This window comes from Stenella coeruleoalba, assembly GCF_951394435.1.
Source record: "Stenella coeruleoalba genome assembly, chromosome: 1".
NCBI lineage: Eukaryota > Metazoa > Chordata > Mammalia > Artiodactyla > Delphinidae > Stenella > Stenella coeruleoalba.
Window position 1 is genome coordinate 93,984,648 of NC_137169.1, and position 25,622 is coordinate 94,010,269.

Here is a 25,622-nt window from a genome sequence, read left to right on the forward strand (position 1 = left end):
TTGACCCATGTTAGGGATGTTACAATAAATAAGACAAATATGACTGCTGCTCCCAGGAGCTTACACTCCAGTGAGAGTGACAGAAGAATAAACAATTACAATACAGCCTAAGTCTAGAGCAAAGATAGTGTGGACTTCATCCTGTGGCTGGCCTTACCTCATATCAGAGGAGCCCATAGGAAAGGCATTCTGGTGGGTCAGAGAAGGATTCAGATAGTTAATCAGCAGATGGCTTTGGAATGTCACCTAGGAGCCAGACACTGAGATTTCCAAGTTGACATCTGAATGGTAAAAATTATGCAGGTAAAAGAGGTAGAGTTATGTTCTAGGCATAAGGAACAGCTTAAAAGATTATGCAAAGGCAAAGTTTGAAGAACTAATTGTAGAATTGGTAGTGGTGCAAATAAAAATGGGGAAAGAACAAGAGATAGATTTCAAAGGGACTTGTAGGCCATGTTAGAGAGCTTGGACTCTATTCTGAGAATAAAGGGAAATTTTTCAATGGTTCTAAGCCAAGGTGACCCAGGTATTTTTGTGTAAATGATCGTTTTGACTATTGTGATGAGATTGGGCTAAAGAAGAGTATGAGAGGAGGCGGAAAGGTCTCTATAGAAGCCATTGTAATAAACCAGATCAAAGATGATGATGATGTCAACAGGGACGTGGCAATGGCTAGAACTGTATGTATTTGAGAGTCATCGAGGAGGAGGAATTTCAGAACTGGGTGAGAGACTGAGTAAAGACAAATTAGATGTGATAGGAAAGGGAGTGGGAGTGGTCATTCTTGACCAGCTGACTAGAAGGTGATGCAATATACTGAGAAAGAAAACACAGAAGGATGAGTAGGTGGGGGAGGGAAGCCAAATAATTCAGTTTGGGATATGCTGGATTTGACATGTTCAGGAGAGAGATCCGTGATGGACGTTACAGCACCAGGACTTATCCACATGTTGAGCAGATGATCTTCACCTAGTGATAATGGAAGGAGAGAGTTCTGTGGATTCCTATGGGTAACAGAGAATCTGAATCTCCTAAAATATTTCCAATTGTTTGAGTTTATTTTGCATGTTTTTACTTTTTTCTAGGGGAAAAAAATGATGCAAATTTGCTTTAGATTGCCTATAACTCAAAAGTAGTTGAGGACCACAGAGGAAATTGAAGGGACAACCTGGATAAAAGTGCCCAAGGAGAGTCACTTAAGCTGACTGTGCTGATCCAGACCCCAAAGAACGGCACATGAGGAGAACAACAGAAGAGGGTTCTGAAAATGACCTTGAGAATCCAGTGGGGAGAGTGTGTCAGGGGAAATGGAGTGGTCCCACAGAGTCAAATCCCCTAAGGAGATAGGCAAAGCAAGGAAGGAAATCCATTACATCTTCACCAGGAGGTCATGGGTGGTCTTGGCAAGAGAGGTTGTGGTTAGTTGGAAACAGTGAGTGTGTGGGAGATGAGAAAAAGGAGATGGCAAGTGTAGAAAACTCAAGAAGGGGAAGGAGAGTGTTAAAGTGGTAGCGAGAAAAGAAGACTAGGGTACAAAGTAGATATTTTTCTTCCTTAAGATGAGAGAGAAGCAATGAGTAAAAATTCTAAAAGCAGAAGGAGCCCTAAGTAACAACCAACCAAACCAAACACACAGAAGCTTTTAAAGGAATCAGAAGCTTAGAGAGATAGGGTGTCTACAGTAGGTATGATAGATATCAGGAAAGAGTAATGAATTGAGTTGAACCTTGAATGATTAAAAATCTTTGGACAGGTGAAAATGAACCATTAATTGAAAGAAATATGGGAAAATAAGACTAAATATTCATCTATTCTTCTTTCACTTCCTTTTGTTATTCAAAAAATATTTTCTCAGCAAATATAAAGTCTTTAGAATAGAAATTGCCTACAACTCAGACTGACTACCAGTATGAAAGTATTAATAGCTACAAGGTATATAATCCAATTTACAATTACTACTTGCATTCTTGGTCTTCACACATGAAACCAGCATATTCTTTGGGGTCACATTGTTCATTTCCTCATTTGGAATTTTTAAACACCAGATAGGGTGCTAAATCAGTATAAGCTGGTGCTTCTATCACTTAAGTTTCTAACATCTTCCATATTTATAAACACACCCATAAATAAAGGTGCTAATGAAGGAAGGAGAAAGATTCTTTAATAAGCAGCTTAACGCAAGTAACTCCCTGCATGTAGGAGATTTTTATAAGACCTAGCTCATAATTAAACACTGTCTGTTTTACTTAACTGATTTTTTTCTCTTTTTAAAAGATTGTATGAATGTTAAAGACTCTGTTTATGCGTTGATGTTGAATAGGTATTGTTTAAATGGTAGCCTTTCAGCTTATTATAATTTACAACTATACAGAGGGCAGAGTGTAGTTATAAGTACTATGAAGTGTAGTCGACCCCTGAGGAAGCTGAGGCTTGGTCTTACCCAGGGAGGTTTGAGTGGGTGGCTATTGCTTTAGGGGCTACACCTTTTAGTTAGAAGAGAGCCCAGCAGCCCTCAGGAATAGTCTTAGCCATTCCTTTGTTTCCTTGCCGTAAGTACGGGTCAGTGTTCCAAACAGACCATTAGTGCACAAGAAAGAAATTTGGATGTTACTGTACACACATTATAGAGACCAACAGCAGTTGTTAAAGAATCTTATTTTCATGACATCTGCCAAAAAAGAAAGCAAATGTAAAGCACTATAATATTTCTTCATTTTTATGAAACTTGACTTTCTATATTTTTGTCCTAGTTCCTAGAAAGGGCCAGACTAGTTTAAAAATGCACACACACACATGCACACACACACACACACACACACACACACACACACACACACACTTTCGGGTTCTAACCCTGACAGATCTTGGCCCTTTACCCCCAGGTCTGGGTATCAGGTCCTTTCCTTTGTGTGGACACATCTCTTCCCACATACATTGTTCTGCCCTCTGGTCATGGACATTCTGTTGGCCTAGGCTTTATTTCTCCAGAGGATGTGGCTCATACTTTGTATCTTATAAGTTATAACCTGCTACCTCAACAGATATCAAGTTGGCCTTTGTAGTTTTACAGTCAGAGACTTTGGATATGGGAATGTATTTTTGTAGAAATTGCATATTCCATTGTTGCCTCTCATATATTACAGCATTATTCACAGGCACCAAAGGGAAGGCCTTGGCTAATGACCTCAAACCCCTGCCACACATAGGTTTTCATTTTCTAGTATTCGAAACGTCTTTTTTCCTGAGTCCTTTGACCCATTTTTGAGAGACCTTTGTGATTATTTTATGTGAGTAGGAAATCTGAGGATTATTCAGGTTACTTAGAGGCCTTCGTGGAAAAACTCTTCTGCCTGAGGAATGTCATTTCAGAGCCCAGAATGAGAACGTCTGTTTATAACCGCTTGGGGTCTATAAAATAAACCTGAATAGCAAATTATCTCAATGGTTATATTTCTTTTTAAACAAATAAGAGTAGTCCTTCTGGTTTAAGGAAAAACAGAAGATGACATTGTTCTTCAAAGCCAGATGTATTGTAGATTTGATAATAGCACAGAAAAGCCTCTCACTAGTGGCAATATTTTGGATATCTGTTGGGAAATCCCTGATTTCAGAGCACAGTTTCCTTAGGTGAGCGTCAGACCCCACCTAACTGACTTGTATTAAGATTCCTCAAAGTGTGGGATGAGGTCAGGCTGTATCATAATCCCTCCCCCACCCCTACCCCCAAGGACACTTGTTTAAAAGATTCGGAGGGTCAGGCCTGCAAATCTACATTTTACTAAGTCTTTAGGGAGAACTCAAGCACTACGGGCTGTGAGAGCCGCAATCCTAGAAGACAGATGGATAAAGCCTCAGTGATCACCAAGACAACTGGACTTAATGAACTCTTGTCTCTCCTCTGCCTAGGTGCAAATGTAATCTCCATGCCACTGTGTGTGTGTATGACAACAGCAAATTGACCTGTGAATGTGAGCACAACACTACAGGTCCAGACTGTGGGAAATGCAAGAAGAATTATCAGGGCCGACCTTGGAGTCCAGGCTCGTATCTCCCCATCCCCAAAGGCACTGCAAATACCTGTGAGTAACTTTTGCTCGGTAATACCATATTTTGTGCACGATGAGCTGAGAGTTCCTCTCAATTTCACTTGCAATTGTGCTTTCACTCCTCTTACCAGGAGTCCCATTCCTCTTCAAAATGCAGCTAAAGCTTTCATCCCTATTTTGCCACTTGTAAGCACATTTTAGCACTTGGATCATCTGTTAAAGTCAGTCTTCCAACATTCACATCAGTGTGTTGGGAAATGATAGAAACCACAGGAGAAATTTTTTCTAAGTGGATGAAACAGGAGCTGCTTTTTTTGCTCCCCCAAATTAATCTCCTATTAAAATAACAAAGGCATTCAAAACTCCCAACTCTGACTTAATTTTAACCATAAACTACTTCCAGAAATTCTCTAAATGTTTACAATCCCATTTCCCATACTGGGTAACCTAAGAGATGCTTTGTCTAGAAGATGTTTCCCTCTCCAAATTTAGCTACAGCCTGACTTTGCTCAATGAAATGGTGGGCTTTTTCCAAATGCCAGCAGTTGATGCCACGCCCGGCGTGTATCCTGTTAGGAGAGGCTGCCTTTCGATAAAGCGTGTGACTGTAGGCCTGTAGGGACCACAGTAAGAAAAGGGATGTTTGTGTGCATGTGAAAAGAGCACAAGCATTATCTGTGTTCACAGGAAGCGTGAGAGATGCCCCGTTATCACTCATGTGGGTGCCCCTCTGAAATCCCTGAACATTCCTAGGAAAACAAGTTCTGACACGCTCAAGGAGACAAGTAATTACTTCCAGAATAAATTGCCCAATTCTATGCATGGACCAATTAGCCACTCACAAAAGCCCAAGGTTTGACCTCTCTTAAAAGTAGAGAAGGGTGAGGTTGAGAATACACCCATTCAAGTGAGAAGTAACAGAAACAGCAGGACAGTGAGTAGTGGGGGAATGAGACCTTGAAGAGCCACCAGCTCCATGCAAGGCTAAGAATGTTATCAGGCACTTCAAAGCAGCAGCTGTGAGAAACCAAACCTCAGAAACTAATAGCCAGGAACCAAGACCTTATCAAGTTAAATGTAAAAGTAATGGACCGAGTAACAGGCCATAAAGAATGGGGGCATGAAATGATGTTAAAATTTCTATGAAGCAGGAAAAAAAATCTGTCAAAGGCTAAAAAAAAAAAAAAATCCCCCTTTGTGAAGGTATTCTATTTCTTTCTGTGTTAAAGAAAAAACTGACAGCCTAGCTCCTAAAATTAATACATAAAGTTCTATTGAGCAGAAATGTTTTTTTTTCAAGGCGGTTTTATTAACAGAGACTCCATGGGCTTTCCTCAATTGTTGAGAGCCATAGACTCGTGAATTCAGGAGGAATCTCATGAGGTTATTTGTTGCCATACCCTGTGACTAGCTAGAATTCCTATCACCACAGTTGTCAAATTTAGTTTAAAGGTTTCCTCAAATGAAAATGACTCAGATTTCATTTTTGATGTCTGCTGCTCCTTTAGTGGGACAGGATGGAAGAGAACAATGTTTACAAACACTTGGTGGCATTCTGGCTCATCCTCAGGGCAGGCCAACTTGTCAGGGCTACTAGAAAGGCAGCTGGGAGAGACTGCTGTTGAAGGCACTGGCTTCTATTCTAACACGACACCGTTTTTTTCTACCCATAACTGTACCTCAAAGTCTTGCTTATTTCAAGACATTTTCACTGGAAAGACCTTGTGCCAGCCAAGCTTTTTCACTGGAATGGATTTCTTGTTATATTCTCCATGGAAATGGCTTACATAGCCCTAATATAATGCAACCTCTTTCAATTGTCCATGTGGATTCTATTGTCTATCCATCCCTTAGTTTTTCTTGGCCTTCTCTAGACTTTTCCCCATTTCTGTTAAAATATGAAGGTGACAGATGGACACAATGGCCAAGGAGGTTGAATTCAACGTTTCAATCCTCAATATGGCCGAAGCTAGATTGAAGATTTTAAGATAACCTGCAATGGTCCAGTCTTGCAATGGAAAGAACCCCTTTAAAGAAATCTCTGCCACATCAGACTGCTTGCAAATGTCCAAGGACGGAAGTAGGCAATTAAGTGGTTTAGTACACAGGTTCCAGAATCAAATACCAGTTTGTCCATTCACTAGCTCAGTGACCTTGAAAAAGTAAAGTATCAATATTAACCTCTCTAACACTTGGCTTCCCATCTGTATTGTGAGGATACTAACAGTTCTTACCTCATAAGGATTTTGAGAGAAGTGAATAAGCTAATGCATGTGATGTGTTTAGCATAACACCTACCACAAAGTAAGTGTTCAAAAATAATTTTATTTTTAGGCTTTTTTTCATAAGGCAGGCTTGTCAATTATTGGACAGTTTTAATTGTTATAAAACTTATTTCTTAACATTAATATTGAGTGTCTCCTAATTTCCAACCACTTTTTCTTTTTAAGTCTTAAAACTCTATATCAACCCCAGTTTTCTTTCTTGTCCAGATTAACATCATCAGTTCCATTTCTCATATGATAAGATTTTCAACTCTCTTACCTAGTTGTTTGCCCTGGAAGTCCTCTGAATTTTTAGTGTGGAAATTTAAGCCAAACTCAGGACTTCTAGCACTGTTACGATTCTCCTGTCATTTTGACTTTTTCTTACACACATGCATACATGCACACACTCACGTGTGCACGTGCCCACACATACATGACTCGAGTTGGTACATTACAAGTCAGATATTAAGAGGGACACTCAGGATATGCTGTATCCTAATACAGGAATAAAAAACCTAAGAAGTAAAAAGGAGTGGCTACAATCTCTGATCCCTCAACACCAACTCTTCAGTAGCCTAGAAATAACACTCATATTGGATAAGCTCTGGATTTAGCAGAACTTCAAGCAGCCAGGATTTTTGAATAAGAAGATCAGTTCCTGCCTACTCTTAGCATAAAAACTAGGGAGGCTTCATTACATCAGGAAATCTTAAGATCTCCCTTCAAAACCATTCAGCCCATCACTCAAAAGTTCCTTAAACTGGGACCTTGCTGGGAATACTATGGCTTGGAAGTCATAAATTCTGGAGCAGCTCCAAGGCCACTTTTGTATGGAGCATATAGAGCCAGGAGAGAAGAATACAGAGCCCCAGCCCTCTAAAACACCGCCACCCCAATCTGTGAGACACACCACATTTCCCCATGCCTGTCATTATAATAGACTCGGCAGAAGCAGAAGTAATAACTCTTGTGATGATATTTTTATTCATTGTGCTTTTTACTGAAGACTCAGTGTGTTTTCTTGGTTCTTTAAAGCCATATGTATGTGTATCAATATATTTCTTATTTTTCTACAAAGCTTATGTTTTATCTGTAAGACATCTTTCTTCTTCTCCCTATTGATCTTCATTCTATTTTTGACAGAATTCTATTTTGAATGTCCTTTGAATTTCATTTCTGTTTTCCAAGTAGATAGAAACTCTGTCCAACTTCACGCTTAATCATGATTCTCTTGATTCCCCTTGTCTAGCTCATAAATAAAATTCTGATCCCTCTTGAAACTCTGATCCCTACTTATAGATGCTGAAAACTTAACAATTAACCTTTAGGAATAGTCATTTCAGAAAAGGTAATATAATATTGTCTATACCTCTGCTTGCCAGACTGTGTCCTATGACCCTTACAAGAATTCCATGGCCAAATAAGTTTGGAAAATGCTATACATTATACTGACTCTTAGATATTCACATTACCTTATTAAAAACATTTGAGAACCCTAAAATAAGTAATCTATTTTATCATGTGTTTCCCACACTTTATTGTTCATGGAACACTTAAAAACCTTCTATAAAACACTCTTGGGGACATGCTGCTGTAAATAATTTCCTCAGCTTTCTGATAGAAATGTCATGGAGAAAAGCCCAGCTAGTTCAGCTGTATTGAATCTTTTACTTTCCTCTTACCTACACAGTCTAATATTCTTCCAAGAAAGAAAATTAAATTGGTCTGACATTGACATTATTTGTTCAGAAATCCGACTTGAATTGTTACACAATATCTAGGTCTCCTCTGAGCGATGGAAAGTAATTTAATGATTGTTCTATTATTTTCTCTGGTATCAAATTTGCATTGACCAATTTATATTTTCTCAGGCGTACATGTGTATGTCATTATCCAGACAATTTCCTAAGTGCTTTACACGCATGAGTTCATTTTTAACTCACAACAATTTTATAAGGTAGATGCTACTATTTTCACGTTATAGAGGTGGAATCTGATGACTACTAAGGAAAAGTATCTTGTTTAAGGTTTAGCTACCTAGTCAGAATGAGAAGGAAGGTTTGAACCCAGGTGTGTCTTGAGCCCAAAGACTGTACATCTCACTATATGGCTTCTCAGGTTAAAGTTCAGTGACTTCCTCTGTCCTCCACTGGGGTGTGGACTCCATCTGACACCTGTTTGAACAAGTCGGTCTTCTCTAAACCTGCTCTCTCCCACTTTTCTTCCTAGATTGCTGCTTGTTATTTCTTTGCCTTCAAAGACTCCCCTTCTACCTTGTTTTAAATTTTCATTCTTAGTGTACAGTTTTCTTCCTTGATATTCCTATCTAATCTTGTGGTTTTAGATCTTATTAATATTGGTTTAATGCTAATAAATTATAGCCTGAATCTTTCTAATGAACCCAGGCCATTTTTTTCAGCTGTCTATGAAAATCTCAAAGTCAACATTGCAAGATACTGAATTCATTTCTTTTCCCCAAATCACCTTTTTCTTCACTCTCTATTGAAATTCTGCTCATTTTTCAAGACTACTCCTCAATGTGAACTCCTCGATGCAGCCTACCTAGACTGTCCTATGCAAAATCAGCTGCTCTTTTCTTGATAATGTATATATATATATATCAAGATAGATTCTTGGTAATGTATGTGCACTTACAATTGGTTGACTATAATCAAAATTACCATGATAGTGATAATAATGATAGCTGATATTTATTAAGCTTACCATAGCCTTTTATATTTTGTGAAGTGCTTTATGTACTTTCTTGCATTAAATCCAACTGACTACAATGATCTTGGGCAAGCTCTTTGTGTTTGAGTTTTTCTCCCGTCAGTAAAATAAACCTGAGTATTGACATCATAGGGTTGTCTCAAAAATTAAATGAATTAACACACGTAAGATACTTAGAACGGTGGTAGGCACATAGTAAGCACACAATGAAGTTAACTGTTATTATAATTGCACTGAAATCTAGCATGTGGACCCATCCCAGTCTAAAGAGCAAATTCTCTCTTTGGAGACAACAACTGTATGGGGAGATAAATTGTGCCCAAATGCCGGATTATTCATACAATATGAAATAACTGTTACAGAGTTCAGAATATTTAAGTCCTTATGATCAGTGTATTCTCTCCCCTGTAATTAAGTCTCCTTGTAGAGCCAGATACTAATCAGAAGGTTGCTTGGTGAGCATGGGAATTAAATTCAAAAATTTTAATGATTCAAATGCTAATAACATCAGGCTGAAACATCGGACCCATCCATCCTACCCCAGGGTCAACCTCCCTAATGCCAACAGAACACTGAAGGCCTGAAAGTTTACAGGTTACCCCTCCCTCTTCCTGAGACAGTGCTAGGCCAGTACTGCCACCACATGCCTGAAGATGCTCTTCTTTGCAGGCTTTTACCTTCTGACTAGCTTTTCTTCCAATCTTCAGGTATGTTAATACACTAAGTTATCAATAGATTAATGTCACCTCTGTCAAATTTGTCATAGACACTCAGGCCCCAGAGCCCTTCTGTTGTTCTAAGATGACTTAGCTAACTCTGATTGGATCATTTATGTGTTGATTTAACAGTACAATTCTGTGAAGGCAATTTTATTTCCTTCACTTTCAAGTTCCTGGGAGACAACTCACCGTACCTCCTATCCACAGCAGTTTGGACCAGAGAACCGGGTTGAAAGGACGTAGGAAGTAGTTCCTCTAGAATACAAATGAGGCTGCAGAATGTTTTCTTACTCATCACCTACTTCTTTTTCAGCTGGGCTTTTTGGAGGTAGAGCTCCCAGTGGCTGCAGCCTGGCTAGAAGAAAATCTAGTCACCTACTTGATAGGCTTTTTTCAAACCACCTAACACAACAATGGTAATATTTTCTCTCAGTTTAAAGCATGCTGAATCCTCATCTCTTCTGCCTCCCTCTTGATGAGAAGCTGTTGAACTTCCCATTGATTCTCAAAAGGAGTTATGACTTTTAGCACTGCATTCATCTGCTTTGAAAAATCAGAGTGTTTATTTTTGAGGTCTCCATCAGGTTGTCTTCCTTAAGCTTAACTATGTCCCCTTTAGCCACATACTTGGTGGGAGGGTTAGTAAAGTTGGAAGAAGAAGAAGGAGACGGAGAAGGAGAAGAAGAGGGAGAGGGAGGGGAGGAAGGAGAAAATAACAAACTATATAAGTCTACTAGGGTCTCGTCCCCCAACTGCAGTAGAATTCCTTAAAAAAATAAATAAATAACTATGGGATTGGGGAGGGCTGGGTGAGGAGGGAAGAACTGTAAGTACCTACAAGCTTAGCACTTTCACATTCTTTGGCCCTTTGGCTTACTCAACATGTATGTGTATCTCTGACTGAAGGAGCATATCTATTCTAGAAGAAGCAGAAGTCCTAAACTCATATACCACGTATTGCAGAACCTTCCCTTAAAGCTCATTCGTACCTGTGTTTCATTTCCTCGGTGTCAGTTTAGCAGTGTCTCAGTAGATGGGGATAATTATCTGCTCTAGTGTTGACTATAAAGGGGTCAATTTGGACGAGGACCTTACTTCTCACTGTGTCTTCGATTTCCTCTTCTGTAAAATTAAAGTGCTGAGTGAGATTATTTCTTAACTCCCTTTCAGCTCTCCATTTTTGGTCACTCTTTCTGAATTCACTTATCTGGTGCCTTCTTTTTTTCTTTCCTTCCTATCTACTTATCATCTATCTTTCCCAAAGATTTTTGAGGTTGTTTCAGAGATAGGTTTAAGCCAATGAAGCTTAAATTACAGGGCTCCTCACTAGACTCCTTCTAAATTAAAAAAAAATCTAATTTCATGTCTGATTTTATACTTTAAAGTTAATATTCCCCCAAAAAGCTCCTAGATTTGTGTTTGCTTTAGGTCCCACAAAATCTGCATTTCCCCCTGAATAGCTTAGGGAAAAAGACAAATAAAAATAAGAGCATACAAATAGGAATATAAAAGGAAGGTGTGAGAAGAAAAGAATAGAAAGAAAATAAGCCAAACATTAAATCAGTTTACCCAGTTGAGCATCAAGCTGACCTCTGAGTTTCCTGGAAGGCAAAGTGGTGAAGGGCATATCTACACATTGTATAACTCTTGCTATTAGAATGGAGGAAATGTCCAAAGAGAACAAAAATATTTATTAATACTGAACTCTGAGAAATGTCTCAGTGGAACATTTTATAGGGGACAAGACCGTACTATGACCAAAAGTGGTATTTTCACTCTGATAGAAACCTTCTATCAGAAACAGGCGATAAATTTTTGCTCAAATGTACATCGAGCAACTCCTCTGTACCAGGCATTGTCCTGAGCAGACAACAGAGATACAGACATGATGCTCGTCCCCTCAGAGGTCTCAGGCAAACACACAATCATAAGGATAAGTTGATAAGTTGCTCACAGAGGCCTGCACAAAGAGGTGTGCCATCACAAAGGACACTGGCTACAGGGAGGTGAAGAAGGAAGGGAAGAAATAACTTCTGAGCTCAATTTTAAAGGTAAACATATTCTTTACATAATAGTTGTCACTTCACAGGGAATGGTTAAAAAAACTGCCAACACATCTAGACAATTTTCCTGAATGTAATCTGACTATCATTCCTGTGGCTTATGGGCAACCATCACTGTTGTAAGATGGAGTTGCATTCATTGATTCAGCACTTACAGACCCCAGAGAAACCCACCTTTCATGAAATGAATTGTAGCCTTCCTGTGTTCGTTTCTTAAGCATTTGAAAGATTTCTCATGACTTACTCATAACCTTTTCAATGCATATAACTGGTTTATTAAATTCTTTAGTTGTTTGTAGAGGACCAAAAGCAAGGTGTTTGAACATTACAATAAGAAACATTAGGGAAAAAATAACATTTGACAGTATACTAATGGACATCCCTTGGTGCTCAGGTATTTTCAACTTCAAAAATCTTTATTCCAATAAGCAGTTTAAAAATCTTTTCTAAGCAATTCCCATTTTACAACAATGGAATAGAAAGTGACTCACCTGGTAGCACCTCACAAAATTTTAAACCACAAAATGAGAAAGAACCTGAATTTTAAACATCCAAATGTTAGTTAATAGAAAACATCTAAATGAGGAAAATAGGATCTCATATGGTCTTGCTTGGCAAGGTTTGTATAGCTGCAATGAACATTTCTCCCAGCACTGGCATCCCCAAAGGCATGGAAACATTTCTGCATCTTTCTAAAGTATTCAACTGCAGCAAGTACTGCATCAAACAGTCTTACAGGTTTGCTCTCCACTGTGTCTGGCCAAACATCCTGAGAACTCCGCCTTGCATTATGCATGGCCCTCTAACTCCATGCAAGTTTGAAAACACATGAAAAGTCTCTTCCTGCCATCCCAACTTCCATTCTCTTTGACTGATTACTAAGGCATAGCAGTTCCTTGTAATGGAGCAGGATTTTCAGTCATGGGGAAATTTGGAGCTTCTGCAACTGATACTAAAATTATGATGCTGCCATCATACCTCACTCAAAAGTGGATTTGCAAAGGAAAAAAATAAAGATTCAGTACCAAGTCAGTGTCACACTGTGGCAAAGATAGTCTACTGAAATGTCGGGTTAGGAATCCAGCAGTCCTTTGCAGAAATCGCATCCAGCTTGAAATTCAGTTCAGACAAAGTTAAAACATGGAAATGAAAATTTAGCTTTCCAGTTTCAGTTGGTCAGCGATCAGTAATTAAGCTGAAGCATCATAAGTTCTGTGCATTTAAAATCAAAAGACTTTGAATATATCTAATAACTGAAAATAAGATTTCATCCCTTCCAGGCTTTTTTAAAACATCTTGGTAAGCTTTAATTTCTCCTTCTCCCCTCCTTACTAAGAAATAGGAAAATAGCTCTTGGTTTTAAAGAATACAAAGCTAGAAATCTCTGAGCAAGATGCAATGATTAGTTAAAATAAGCAGAGGGCAGTTGTTCAAAGATTAAATACTAAAATAGAAATTTAATGATTCCTACATTTACCACCTGTTAGCACACTTCACGATGTGGAGAACAAGTCCGAACAGCTCATTAACAGCTATCATTTATTGACTGTGTACCATGTGTCAGACATTTTTATGGATTATCTCATTCAATTCTCACAGCAGCCCTGTGCAGTAGATATTATTAGCCCCTTTCAGATGAGGAAACAGGCTTTTAGAGAGGCTGGGAACTTGCCTGAAATCACCCAGCTAGTCAGTTGCAAAGCATGACTCTTACTCAGTTCTGTCTTATTTGCATCTCATGCTCTCACCCACACCACTCCCTGAATTTAGTGGAAATGTTACAAATCTCTGACTTCTAATTAGTAGTATCTATCATGGTGTTGCTTGCTTGATGACCCAACTATATCAATAATAGTAATCACAGCAAAGATGGTTGGTTATAGCACATACCACCTGCCAAGCAATGCTTTGAGTACTTTAATTATATATATATATATATATATATATATGTAATCCTTGCAACAACTCTAAGAGGTGGAGAACTGAGCCACAGAGAGCGTAAGCCACTGGCCCCAGGGTCACGCAGTCAATGAGTATAAGAGCAAAGCTTCAAACCGAGACAGCCTGGCTCTCATGCCCCTGCTCTTGGCTAGGGGTTTTCATCCGGATACAGACTAAATTCATGTCCACATTTATACCAAGTTCAGTCACATTCTGAAATGGTTCTACCACCTCAGCAGAGCTTGGCAATTAAAGTAGAAGCTGAAAAATCGACGAAGCCCAAATCGAACAACCTAATGTGCTCTTGAATCATTCTGCTCAATTTAATTTCTATTACATAATTTAATCCAAATATCTGACAAGTAAAAGAAGACTAAAAATGATAGTTATATGTAGTTAATCAGATAAAATGCCAAATGACTTTCAACACCTAGCACATGCATATCAACACATCTAAAGAGATCTATTGCATATGTGGATATATTTGCACAGGCCCATATAACGCAGACTTGGTCTTTGTGCCCAGAACACAAGCCTAGCTTAATATCTGTTTTGAACCACATAAAAATTTTCATTAACCTTACAAGTAAGCACAAAATGTTTGATATCACGAAGCTGTCTTGAACAAGCTGCTAAAGTTGAACATTAATTTCCCAACTCGGATGAGTTCAAGGAGTTGTAGAATAAAGCAAAATGGTCTCAATGGATGGATATATATTTGGGGGTTTTTTTGTGCTATTTTTCTTATGACCTGAATGTTATCAAGTGTTTATGTTTCTGAGATTTTTATATCATGTTAAAGATGTCACATACTAATAAATGTCTAACAGCTTTTCTTTATTGTTTTCTTTCTCTCCAGGTATCCCCAGTATTTCCAGTATTGGCAGTAAGTAAAAAAAAATCACCAATCCAATTCTAGGCCAGCTTTGCTTTGTTGTTCAGCTCCTCAGATCTATTTTCCCAGTGTCCATTTCTGACGTAAGAGAGTATTTCCTTTGTGAATTGAATTGCTGTGTTTGTTCTCTGCACATACATGGTGAGAGCACAGATAAAATAGTTATCTGTGTATAACTCCTCTGGGGATATGGCAGTGCTGCCGCTTGCCTGACTACTGTTAATCAATGAAGGCTACCTTTACAGAGGTGCAATTAGTTACATAACCATAACTCATTTAGCAAAAATATAAACAGTCCTATTTACCCATACCTGGTAACCAACAAACAACTTGAACTCTCTCCCTAGGACTGAATATGAATTTCTACTGTAATTTAGAAAAGCAGAGAATGAATGTTTTAGGCTTATTCATTAGAACCGAAAGAAATCACCATGCAACCAGGGAGCAGGAATTTTATTGGTGCATTAAACTTTAGCCTTTGTGAAGGCCTGAAAGAGGTAGGTTTGTGATCATTAGTCTTACTGGAGGAATGAAGGAAAAAAATAATCAGTATGTCCATTTCTCCCTCCTAAAATACAATTATCCGTGTTTTCCTGACTACTTAGTTTCAAGTTTGATAGCGAAGGGGTATGAAAAAATACATGCAAAATTTAAGAGTAAGGATACTAGAAATTCCTGCAAGAAATATTTTAGTAGAAATATCAGCAATTGAAAAGAGAAATCTCTCTTCAACATTCTGTGGAACATTTCTCTAGCACCATTGCAAAGAGAATTCTACCAGCTGTCATGGGAGAACCAGGCTGTAGCTCCCTCTTTACATTTAAAACAAGGACACCAAACACCAAGCCTGAAATACTCACTGAGGAAATGCCCCATAACTTTTCAGAGCCGAATCTCACATATTTTTAAATATTGTTCCCTTTCCCTCTGATGGCTAAAACCTTTGGACAGCTACTGAATAACTGATTTGAAATAAAGTACTGAAGAAGCCAAGATTATGCACTGTAAGTGAAAAGAAGCATTTTCACTGGGATTTCACCCCTCAGTCTTTGTCATAGGTGCTGGGCCACACAGGGTGATACAAGTGTAAACAGCAGTGATTGGAGAATTCCAATACCCAACATCCATCTAAAAAGCAATACACTCCTAATTTGGATTAAACAACTTCCCGCTTCTTATAAATGCAGTCAGGTCTCCCAATTTATAAGTCAACCTAGTTTACTTACGCTTGAGAATAGGCCCGCACGTGGGTTTGTTAAGAACTAGACGTGTTAAATGCCATGAAAATCAGCCGCTTTGTAAATAGAAATAGGAGTAGTGTTCACATTCATTTAGATACCAGACTAATGCTGCAGCTTCCTCCTTGTGATCTTGTTGAAATGGCATCAGTGCTACAAACTTGCAAATGAAAACCTTCAGATCTAATAGTCTAATTTTTCTGCTGTAGTATCTCCCTTGGCGTTTGCCTAACTGTATAAATACGCCACATTGTGCTCCTTTCAGGCCTTGACAATTGCATTTGCGCATGCATTTTGGAGCAAAAGGGAATCAAACAGAAGCAAACTGAGACAGATAATTGAGGCTGCTATGGTGATCTGACCTGTCAAAAGTTTCAGAAATGGATGGATGGAAAGTAGTTCTTTGGTGTTAGGGTGTGTTTCTGTTCGGAGTGTCAATCGTATGTTGCATGGAATTTCTGACTGTACTGCTCACCCAACATCTCATTCGGCCGCCTCCACCACATGCCCCATCTCTGAGCATCAGCAGATGTTGACCTTTTACACACTGAATCGGGAAATTCCAGTTTTGCTTTGTTTTATTTTGAAATCAATGGTGACCTGAAAGGATGCTTTGTTTTGCCTTTGGAAAATGTATTAACCTTTATTATCAGGAAACTAGGAAAATTTAGCTCCTTAATACCTAACTAAAACCCTCTAACAAATAAAGTGATAGCTTGTACCCCGCCTTCGTGATGCCTCTGGCTGTTCTGCTTGGAGTGCAATGGGTGTTCCCTCAGAGTTCTCAGGCAAACAGGATATAAGCGCTTCCAGGGGTCACCCAACATCACACACGACTAGCTTGCTTATTGCCTGGCTTTAAGGTCAAGAGATTTACCATAAAACCATCAAACATGATTGTATCTTCTAGGCTGCTTTAATGTCATTTACACATTCCTTCTTTGAGGACTCATAAGGTGCTCGCTGTGTGCACTGGTGGATGGATTCCTTTGCTCTCCAAAGGGCAAGAATTCATGCATAGATGACTCACTGCCTGTTCTAGAGGGCACAGAAATGGGGTTTCCAAGGTAAAGCCAGAGAAGAGAGAGCTGCTTGGATTTTTAACTAATTTTGGGTGTTTGCCAGGGCTTTTCCCTTTATCCCAAGGAAGGAATCAATGAACATAATTCCAAGTACACAGAAAGATGCCATTATAATATATGTAACACCCATGAGATTCCCATCATCAAAGAGCATCTCAAGGAAAATGAATGATGCCTATTATCAACATAAATTATTGATGTATGTAACCATAAGTTCATATACATATGCTATATACACAGTGACTGAAGATTTTAGAGGACTATTAGATTTCAGTACAGATTTCAAACTGTCAACACCTGTATTAAGGTTCAAATGCATAGACAGAGTGGTCATCCTTTCCGATCATCTGCTAAAAATGTTTTTGAAACAAATTTCCCATTAAGGTCATTTGTACCTGCTGTTGTCTATCTATTAGGAAATAGGTTTCCCAATCATCCCAAAAGTACTTGATTTAAAACTCAGTCATTTTGATGTGCTTTGGCCATGGCTGAAAAAATATTGGTGATAATGTCAGCAATTAATGAATCCCAAAATAGATCTGTAGCCATTTGAGCCTTATGAGCTCTGTTTTTCCTTTACCTGATGTAGTAGTAATTCATTCAGGTTTCACATTTTATGTAAAATGTATCATGCACTTATAAGTAAACATTCACAATTTTATCCAAGTGAATATTTGTTGATGCTGATGATCCAAATTAATATTTGGTTTGCTGTGGGTGTTTTTGTTAAAGTGATAAACTAATCATTATGTTCGAACATATATTATCAGATCCTTAGCCTTGAAACGCAAGTGATTTCACTAATTATGTTAAACAGTATATTATTTTTAAAAAAACATAATTAGAACAACAAGGGTTGGCCTAATGTGCAAATAGCTTTGTGTGAGTGATTATCACTTAAAAAGTAAATAACAGAGGTTAAAGGTAACCAAGTCAGAGGTTAAAGGCAGATAATCCACTGAAAATTCACGTCAGGAAACACCATTTTAAAAAACTTGGAATTTTTAAATAAACAAAACCATTTCTTAGAACAGCAACAAAAGAAAAGACATATGTAGACATTTTGTGAACCCAAGTGTACATTGTTTCCTTAAATTACCTTCAAATGATTGACATCATGGTTTATAAAGTGTAGAAATTGATGGAGGCGTTTGGCTGTCCCCTCCTCTTCAATTTATTCAATTTGAAACAACAGTCCATTTAAGGGAAATATTCCATTTTCCTGCTTTCTCTTCTAATGAGCATTGCCTTCATCACAGAGTTAAAAATTCATCTCTAATTTGATTTAATTGGCAGGACTATTAAACAAGGGAAGTGCTACCTGCAGGGATTCATCAGCCTGTTGAGAAAGCTCAGAGATGTTTTCATACTTGAAAACATTTGATGCCAGTTGGAGACCTTGTAAAAGTTGTTTTCCATACAGCATCCAAATATTTTTGTTCAGAACTGATTTACTGTAGAAACCTGGATCGTGAGGAAAATAACAAGGTTAATCATTTCCCCACTCAAGGGTTATTAGTAATCTTGTTCATTCTATCCAGAGAGCTTCAGTGTTTGTTTTTCTCCCTTTGCTTTAATACTACTAAATCCCCAAATAAAAGTTTCATTTGAATCGCCCTTTAGCTAATTAGGTTTTATATAATGAAGAAAAAAATTATCAGGCTAGTGTAGCTATATGGCAAATTGCATGGTGTGCTACATTAATTTTGAACTGTTTGCTGATGTTCTAGAAGGAAAGCTAAGGTCCCAGGTGAGATGCCTTTGGGACTTTGTTATATCATGTACCCAGTATTCTCATCACAGATCCATTTCATATTTGTGTAACTAGCATTTCACATTCATGAAACCTTTGTGGTTATCCAAAAATTGAATGAACATTAGGACATAGCTGCTTCTTTAATCCTGAAGAATAAATTAAATATTCCAATGAAGAAGGGGGAAGTATCCCCTACCTTAAAAAAAAAATCCAAGAGGTATAGCAATCTTTAGCAAACAACAATTGCCCACCTTGAGCAATGTTGATTTTTTTCATGTATTAACCTTTTCCCAGGTGACTTTAGAATGTCAAGCCACTTTTTAAGTGTGAGCTGGTATCTGTACCTTTGCTGTTATCTCTGTGTTTGGGCATCTGGAAATTCCTAGCTTAAACAAAGATTTGCCAAGATCTCTGAAAGGTCCTATGATGAACCTTCCAACATGTAACTGTGAACTAAGAGTGGGGTATCACTGAAGACTTCTTAGAATATCAATAGAGGGCTGGCCAGCTAACTGCTCCACTTCCTGGGAACTGGAGGGAAATGTCCCCACATGTCTACAGAATTCCATTTTACAAATGGTGAATCGGAGGTTCAGAGTGTCTGAGTAACTTACCAAATGTAATACGGCCAGGAAGGCCTGTTTGACTCCGAAAGCTGTGCTCGTAACATTATACCAGGTGGAAGAGGTTAGAAAGAAAAATTCTAGATTTATTAACTCCTACTTCAGACTCTTTCCAATCTAATACATTGCACCTTAGACATGTTTATCCCTGAATTGACCCATTTCTGTGCAGGGAACTTTAGTGTCCTGGAGAAAAACAGAAGTTCATTTTCTGTTATCTCACTGTGTGGTCAACAGAAGCTACATTAAAATGTGCCCTTCCTTACCACCATCAATGATAAACATCCTCAGTAAGCTGAGGGAGAGGGGAAATGTAAAGATGTTACATATATTATAGAACATGTGACAGTTCATGAGATTAGCTATGCAAATTGTGAAACATGCTTGTACATATTCTATGACTGTAAAAATCCAAATGTTTACTTTATTGACATAGTCACTCATAGCAAAAAACATTCTGTGTGCCATCTCAAGGGCAGCCTTACCACTATTACATTAAAATGTATCTTCCCCGGCAGTCTAACGATGCTGTATTTCTGAGAGTAGGCAGCTCACTGTAAAGATGGTAAGATTACCTCCAAGGCCCTAGGGGTTTCTTCTGAAGAGCTTTAGGGTTTTCTATAGATTCCTCTGTAGACATCACTAATGTGGTTTCCAAACTCCCTGAGGAACAAGAGCAATAACTCTACAAATCCAAAGGGACCTTGTGACTTTGTCTCTTCCTGACGTTTTCCTCATACACGCCTGGAGGAAGGATGTTTAATGAAGGCTCACTAACATCCTCTCAGCAGTGGCTTTTCATATCCATGGTGGCACCCTGTTTCCCACTGTATTTTAGCAAAAACTTATGTAAAAATTAGTCTTTTTAGGAAACTTAAAGAGCACTCATCCAACATCATCATTTTACAGACAAGGCAGCTAAGGCTTAATTGAATCATCTAAGGCATCTGGTGGCCAAGGCAGGATTCTAGCTCAATGTCCAATTTCCAAACTAGGACCCTTTAGAATTCATCCACCTTTCTCATTTAATTAAATGACTAATGTATGAAACACTATAAAGTAGACTATTCTAGAAAAAAAGAAAAAACATGGGAAAGCATAGTCACAATTTACTTTGGTTTTAAAGGGTATCCACAAAATGAGTTGAAAGCTGCCTATGATTCATGCTAAGGGAGTGAATGTGTGATAGAAGACAGTATTCTAAAACCCTAACTCTGAAGCTTTCCTGATATAAATAAAGTGTTTTTAGCCTTCTGCTTCAAGCTTCCTTTCAGCTTGATTCACTATGGTGTCAGCAATAGATGGTCAAGTTTAGCAATTCTAACCTAGTTCTCTCCAACTTACAGTGCAAAGAGTTTTCCTTGGGGCACGGAGGAGAAAAACTTTCTACCAAAGTCTAATTTTTATAACTAGAATCTCAGTTTTTCTGACTCATGAAAAGGAGTTTCAAGTGCCGCAACCAAATTGTCGCATAACAGTTTTCTGAGTCTCTCCTTAATGGGAAAAAAAAAAAAAAATCAGGCAAGATATATATATCTGATTCATAGTCTAAATTGATGTGCTTCTAAACTGAAAGAAACTGGAAAATTAACATTTTATCGTTGTGTTAAAAATCAAATCTTTTCCACGGTATTCCAAAATAATTCCTATTGCTTTCTGGACAATAGTATTAATCAATGTAGGCCCTAGAACCAGATTATCCCCTAAAGTAATTTGTATCTTAAGTGAGATTTCTACATATCCAAATCACTTGCTTTGGGAACAATTAAGATTTCACAAAATAGGGGGAGCACGTTATTACCTCTACTTCAGTTCAGTAAGAACTGTTTATACTACAATAATATTTTTATTACAACAGCAACCACAAATAGAATAATAAGAGCTAACACAACATTGTAAATCAACTATACGTCAATAAAAAAAGAATAAGAACTGGAATTTCTTAAATGCTCACTACCATGACAAGCAAATATTGACTCATTCATGTAGCCTTGACAACAACCAGTAGGTAGTGTCATTATCCCATTTTGCATATAGGAAAGCTTAGACACGGATAAGTTAAGGAGCTTGTCCAAGTGGTAAAACTGGGATTTGAATCCAGTCCAAGCTCTATTTACATGCACCATATCTTAAATAATTTTCCCCTAAAGAGATATTTCCTAGGCTTCCCATAGATGTAGTTTGAAATTTTAGCAATGACAATAGAGTAACAGCATAAGATGGGCATTTCAGATATTTTGTTTCTTTTTAAAGGGGGCAGTGGTTGAGTATGTAGTCTTGGTCTCCATATTCCTCAAGCCAAAGTCTTTGGAGATCATCAAGATGAGTTCAATCCATTTTCCCAGATGTATGGGACGAGGATCCTTGAGAAGTAGGGATTTCCATAAAAGGCTATTCTTGAAGGATTGGCCATCTACAGTCCCACTGGACACATATGATAACCCCTCCCCTTACCTCAGCAATAATTTCTTAACTCCAGTTTGGGTTTCACTATGACAGTCAAAGGTCCACAGTTACAATGTGCAGCAATAATTTTCCCTCCACACAGGGGATTCTTAATCCCCTAAATCCCCTAGATTCTCCAAAGGGCATGTGCTTCATTCCAACAGGCTTCATCCTTCTGTGAACTTTAGTGTGACACTGCTAGGCCATGAAAGAACCATTGGAGTGATGGGATTTAATGGCTGAGAGAAACCATGGAGATCTTTTTGTCCAGCACCTTTATCTTACAGGTAAAGAAATTGAAGTCCAGGGAATTAATAGCCAGACAGCTACTCAACAGAACTGGGACCAGATCCCTTATCTTCTGATTCCAGGGACCCTTTGCCTTGCAACACACTACCACTCTGAGACCTTCATATGACCCAAAGATATTCCTTAGTTAATTCATGAAAGAATGAAATTAATAAATTCTGCAACAGTTCACCTAGAAGCAATACCAATACCTTTGACGTATTATAATACTTTTTTGTATTTGCAATGTCTAACTACTCGAAATAAGCGGCCACTGGCTAAAAGTTCTCAGAGGCTTCATGTTACTCAAAGACTTTTATTAGCATTGAATATGATAACACAGAATTTGTCCCAATCATACAACGAATATACACTCCAATGGGCCTAATTCACTTCTGGGAATTAAACATTTGTTAGTAACTTTGACTGAATATTTATATGTGCTAGGATCTTCGAGTAACAAGAGTAGCCAGACAGTAACTGGCTAATTTTAAGTTGTTTTCTTACTTGGCCTTGCAATTATAAAACAAAATAAAAATTAAAATGTGATATTAAATTTAAAATTGCATGATGACCAAATATTAAAACATGTAAGCACAGACAGTAACATGCTATAGAAGCTTAGGGTCCACAAATTTCAATATTTTTTTTTTCAGGACATTTTTCCTCCCAAGGAAAAGACATCATGCATAAAATTTTGTCCCACTAGAGAGATATATAGATTAGATTAGGACTTCCACGTGATGACTGCTGGTGGCTCTGAGTTTTAAGTTGTCAGGAAGGTTAGGCATCCCACATAATGAAAATCATTTGGAAAAAAATGTCTAATTATATTCCCAAGCAAACACAAAAGCTACACTCTCCCATCCCCCAAAAAACTATCAGAAGTACACAATACAGAAGAAAATACCTGCCAGGTAGGGATCAGATTGTAACTGAGGTGTCTATCTTGATAATTTCATACAGGTCAAGTAGTTAACAATTCAAAAGTAGAATGACCTACATTAATGTTTTACACATGTAGGAAGATCCTCAAAACGGAACCTCAGCATCCTAGGGAAAAATCATAAAAGAGTATACTAAAATATAGGCGTAAAATATTTATTACATTAGAATATGGAATAAAGCTTAATTTATAAAATTAATTTTCAAAGCTCACTTCTAACTTTTATTTAGTATAAAATTTTTGTCTTAAGTTTTTTGGCAAAGCTTATTAACAAAATGATTAATTATATTATTACTTTCATTTCATCAAGAAAGTCAAGCCACTGAATACTTAACATTAAGTTTACAAACATCACCCCACATATGACCTGTATTTGCCTCTCTTACGGAAAATGATGGAGGGAACCATTTAAAAGAACTAAATTTTTCTTAATTTGATGCTAATAATATAAATAAATATATTTTCTATATAAAACTATAACAGTGGTTTGAAATCTCTTCTAAATAAACAATTTCTAGGGACTTCCCTGGTGGTCTAGTGGTTAAGACTTCACTTTCCAATGCAGGGGGTGCAGGTTTGATCCCTGGTCGGGGAGCTAAGATCCCACATGCCTCGGGGCCAAAAAACCAAGACGTAAAACAGAAGCAATATTGTAACAAAGGTAATAAAGTCTTTAAAAATGGTCCACATCAAAAAACCTTAAAAAAAACACCAATTTCTAGAAATCATTTGTTTTTCAAAAATGATCATTGCAGTTCAAGTAGGCTTAACATTCAGTCAATAACTTGAATATTTTGCCTACATGTTACCAAATATCTATTTATTTAGTAACACCTGGATACAGATGTGGAAAATTGTTACATTCTTTATTCATTCATAAGTTTTGATGGATACAGCAATATCAATATTAAGATTTCCTTTGCTTTTATGTGTACACACACACACATACACACACAGAGTAACAGTAGATCAGCTTTTCTAACAAATGTTAAAAAACCAAAGTCATAGTGAAAGTTCCATGTCTTGCAAGAATGTTATTCACTATAATCTAATTATGGAGGAAACAATCTGATAATACCAGTTTACAGTAGCCTAGCCACTTGATATCAATTACTCAGTTATTAGATATTTACTGAGGCCTTCTGGAAGGCTTTGCCCTTCCTCAAAGAGATCCAATCTAATTACAGAGACAAGAAATAGACATAAAATGTAAACTAGCAATATTGAAACTTACGCCTATCCACATTATCGGTGAGAAATAAGGAGCACATAAGGTAGCATGCTATAGGAGTTTAGTGGCAAGAACTCTCCTTGTGGACTTGGGTGGTCCCAAAGGACCACACTAGAGTTATGGTTTTGAGTTGATCTCAGTGAATGGTAGATTTGAGTCATGAAATGACTGCTTTAATTGTCATGGCCTATGTACCTTAGCAAAAATAGCTTTAAAGCCCCCAGTCCTAAAGCTGGCTCTCCTCCTGCTTTTCCAGAGTCATTTTTTTTTTTTAATACAGGTGAATCTAAGAAAGAAATACCATTAATTCTTAAATTAACAGTGCTTATAATTTGATTGGAACCAATAACTTTAGAAATATATTTTGAGCTAGAAACATCATGAAAATATATATTAAAATAAAGAAAATATATACACACCCATACATACAAACCTTAGATATGATCAGAAGCACCTTGGACTATTCTCCTTAAGCCAGAACCACCAGTCATCTTTCTCTTTCTTTCTCTGAGAAATCGCATAAATAAAAATAGGAAATAAATCCACTTCTTTGCAGAGATAATGGCTCACACTTAAAACATACCCTAAAGAATCTCTCCTGAAGACTAATGTAACAAGCTCGTATCTGTAAATATAAATTGCAGAGAATGGAATCCTCAAGTGAGAAATTATTTCTTTCCTGTTATCTTCTAGTTTCAGGCACCAGCTTTATATAACGATTTGAATTGCTGAAGTCCCTGTTTGGTTATTTGTAAGAACACTCTACTTTATTGCACAAGTTAATGTATATAGCTTTGTTAGGGAACAGGCTATATATTTAATGTCCATTCAATGTTTTGGGAATCATCAATTGCTTGCTCTTGTTTGGTGTGGGAGTATGTTTTGTTAAGTGCATCACAACCAAGTTAAAAAGCAGATGTGTGGTTTGTGTCTTTGTCCATATAGTTTTCTGTTTAGATCAAATGACATTATAGCTGAAAGTAACATACCCTGATTTTTCCTGGTGCATGCAGATCCTCCAAAGTTTAATAGGATATGGCCGAATATTTCTTCCCTTGAGGTTTCTAATCCAAAACAAGGTAGGAGCATGTAAAATTCCTACTGATATAAAATCCCACATGTTTAGGGGGAAAATCCCATACTCTATTTTTTAGCACTAAATAAGAGCATTATCATAAATGCCATGTCTTTAAAAGAATCATAATTCAAATATTTTTTCTAATATGAAGTGTCCCAGAAATATTATAGTAAAAGATGTAGAAAAAATTAGACAGCATAAAAGTTACAAGCACTTTATCAAATTTACATTGAATGTCAGCCATCCCAAGAGAAGCCTAGAGTTTGGTTGCCAT

General features: G+C 37.5%; 1 protein-coding gene across 2 annotated transcripts in view; it reads left to right on the plus strand.

Annotated features, from left to right (window-relative positions):
• NTNG1 (netrin G1) overlaps positions 1–25,622 on the plus strand; it is a gene marked incomplete at its 3' end in the record, with an annotated part of 324,453 nt that overhangs the window by 231,748 nt on the left and 67,083 nt on the right. For both annotated transcript variants that reach the window (XM_079902407.1, XM_079902408.1), the window contains exons 3-4: positions 3,907–4,079; positions 14,626–14,652. In XM_079902407.1, the coding sequence (XP_079758533.1) occupies positions 3,907–4,079; positions 14,626–14,652 (200 nt within the window). The remainder of the gene's footprint in view (positions 1–3,906; positions 4,080–14,625; positions 14,653–25,622) is intronic.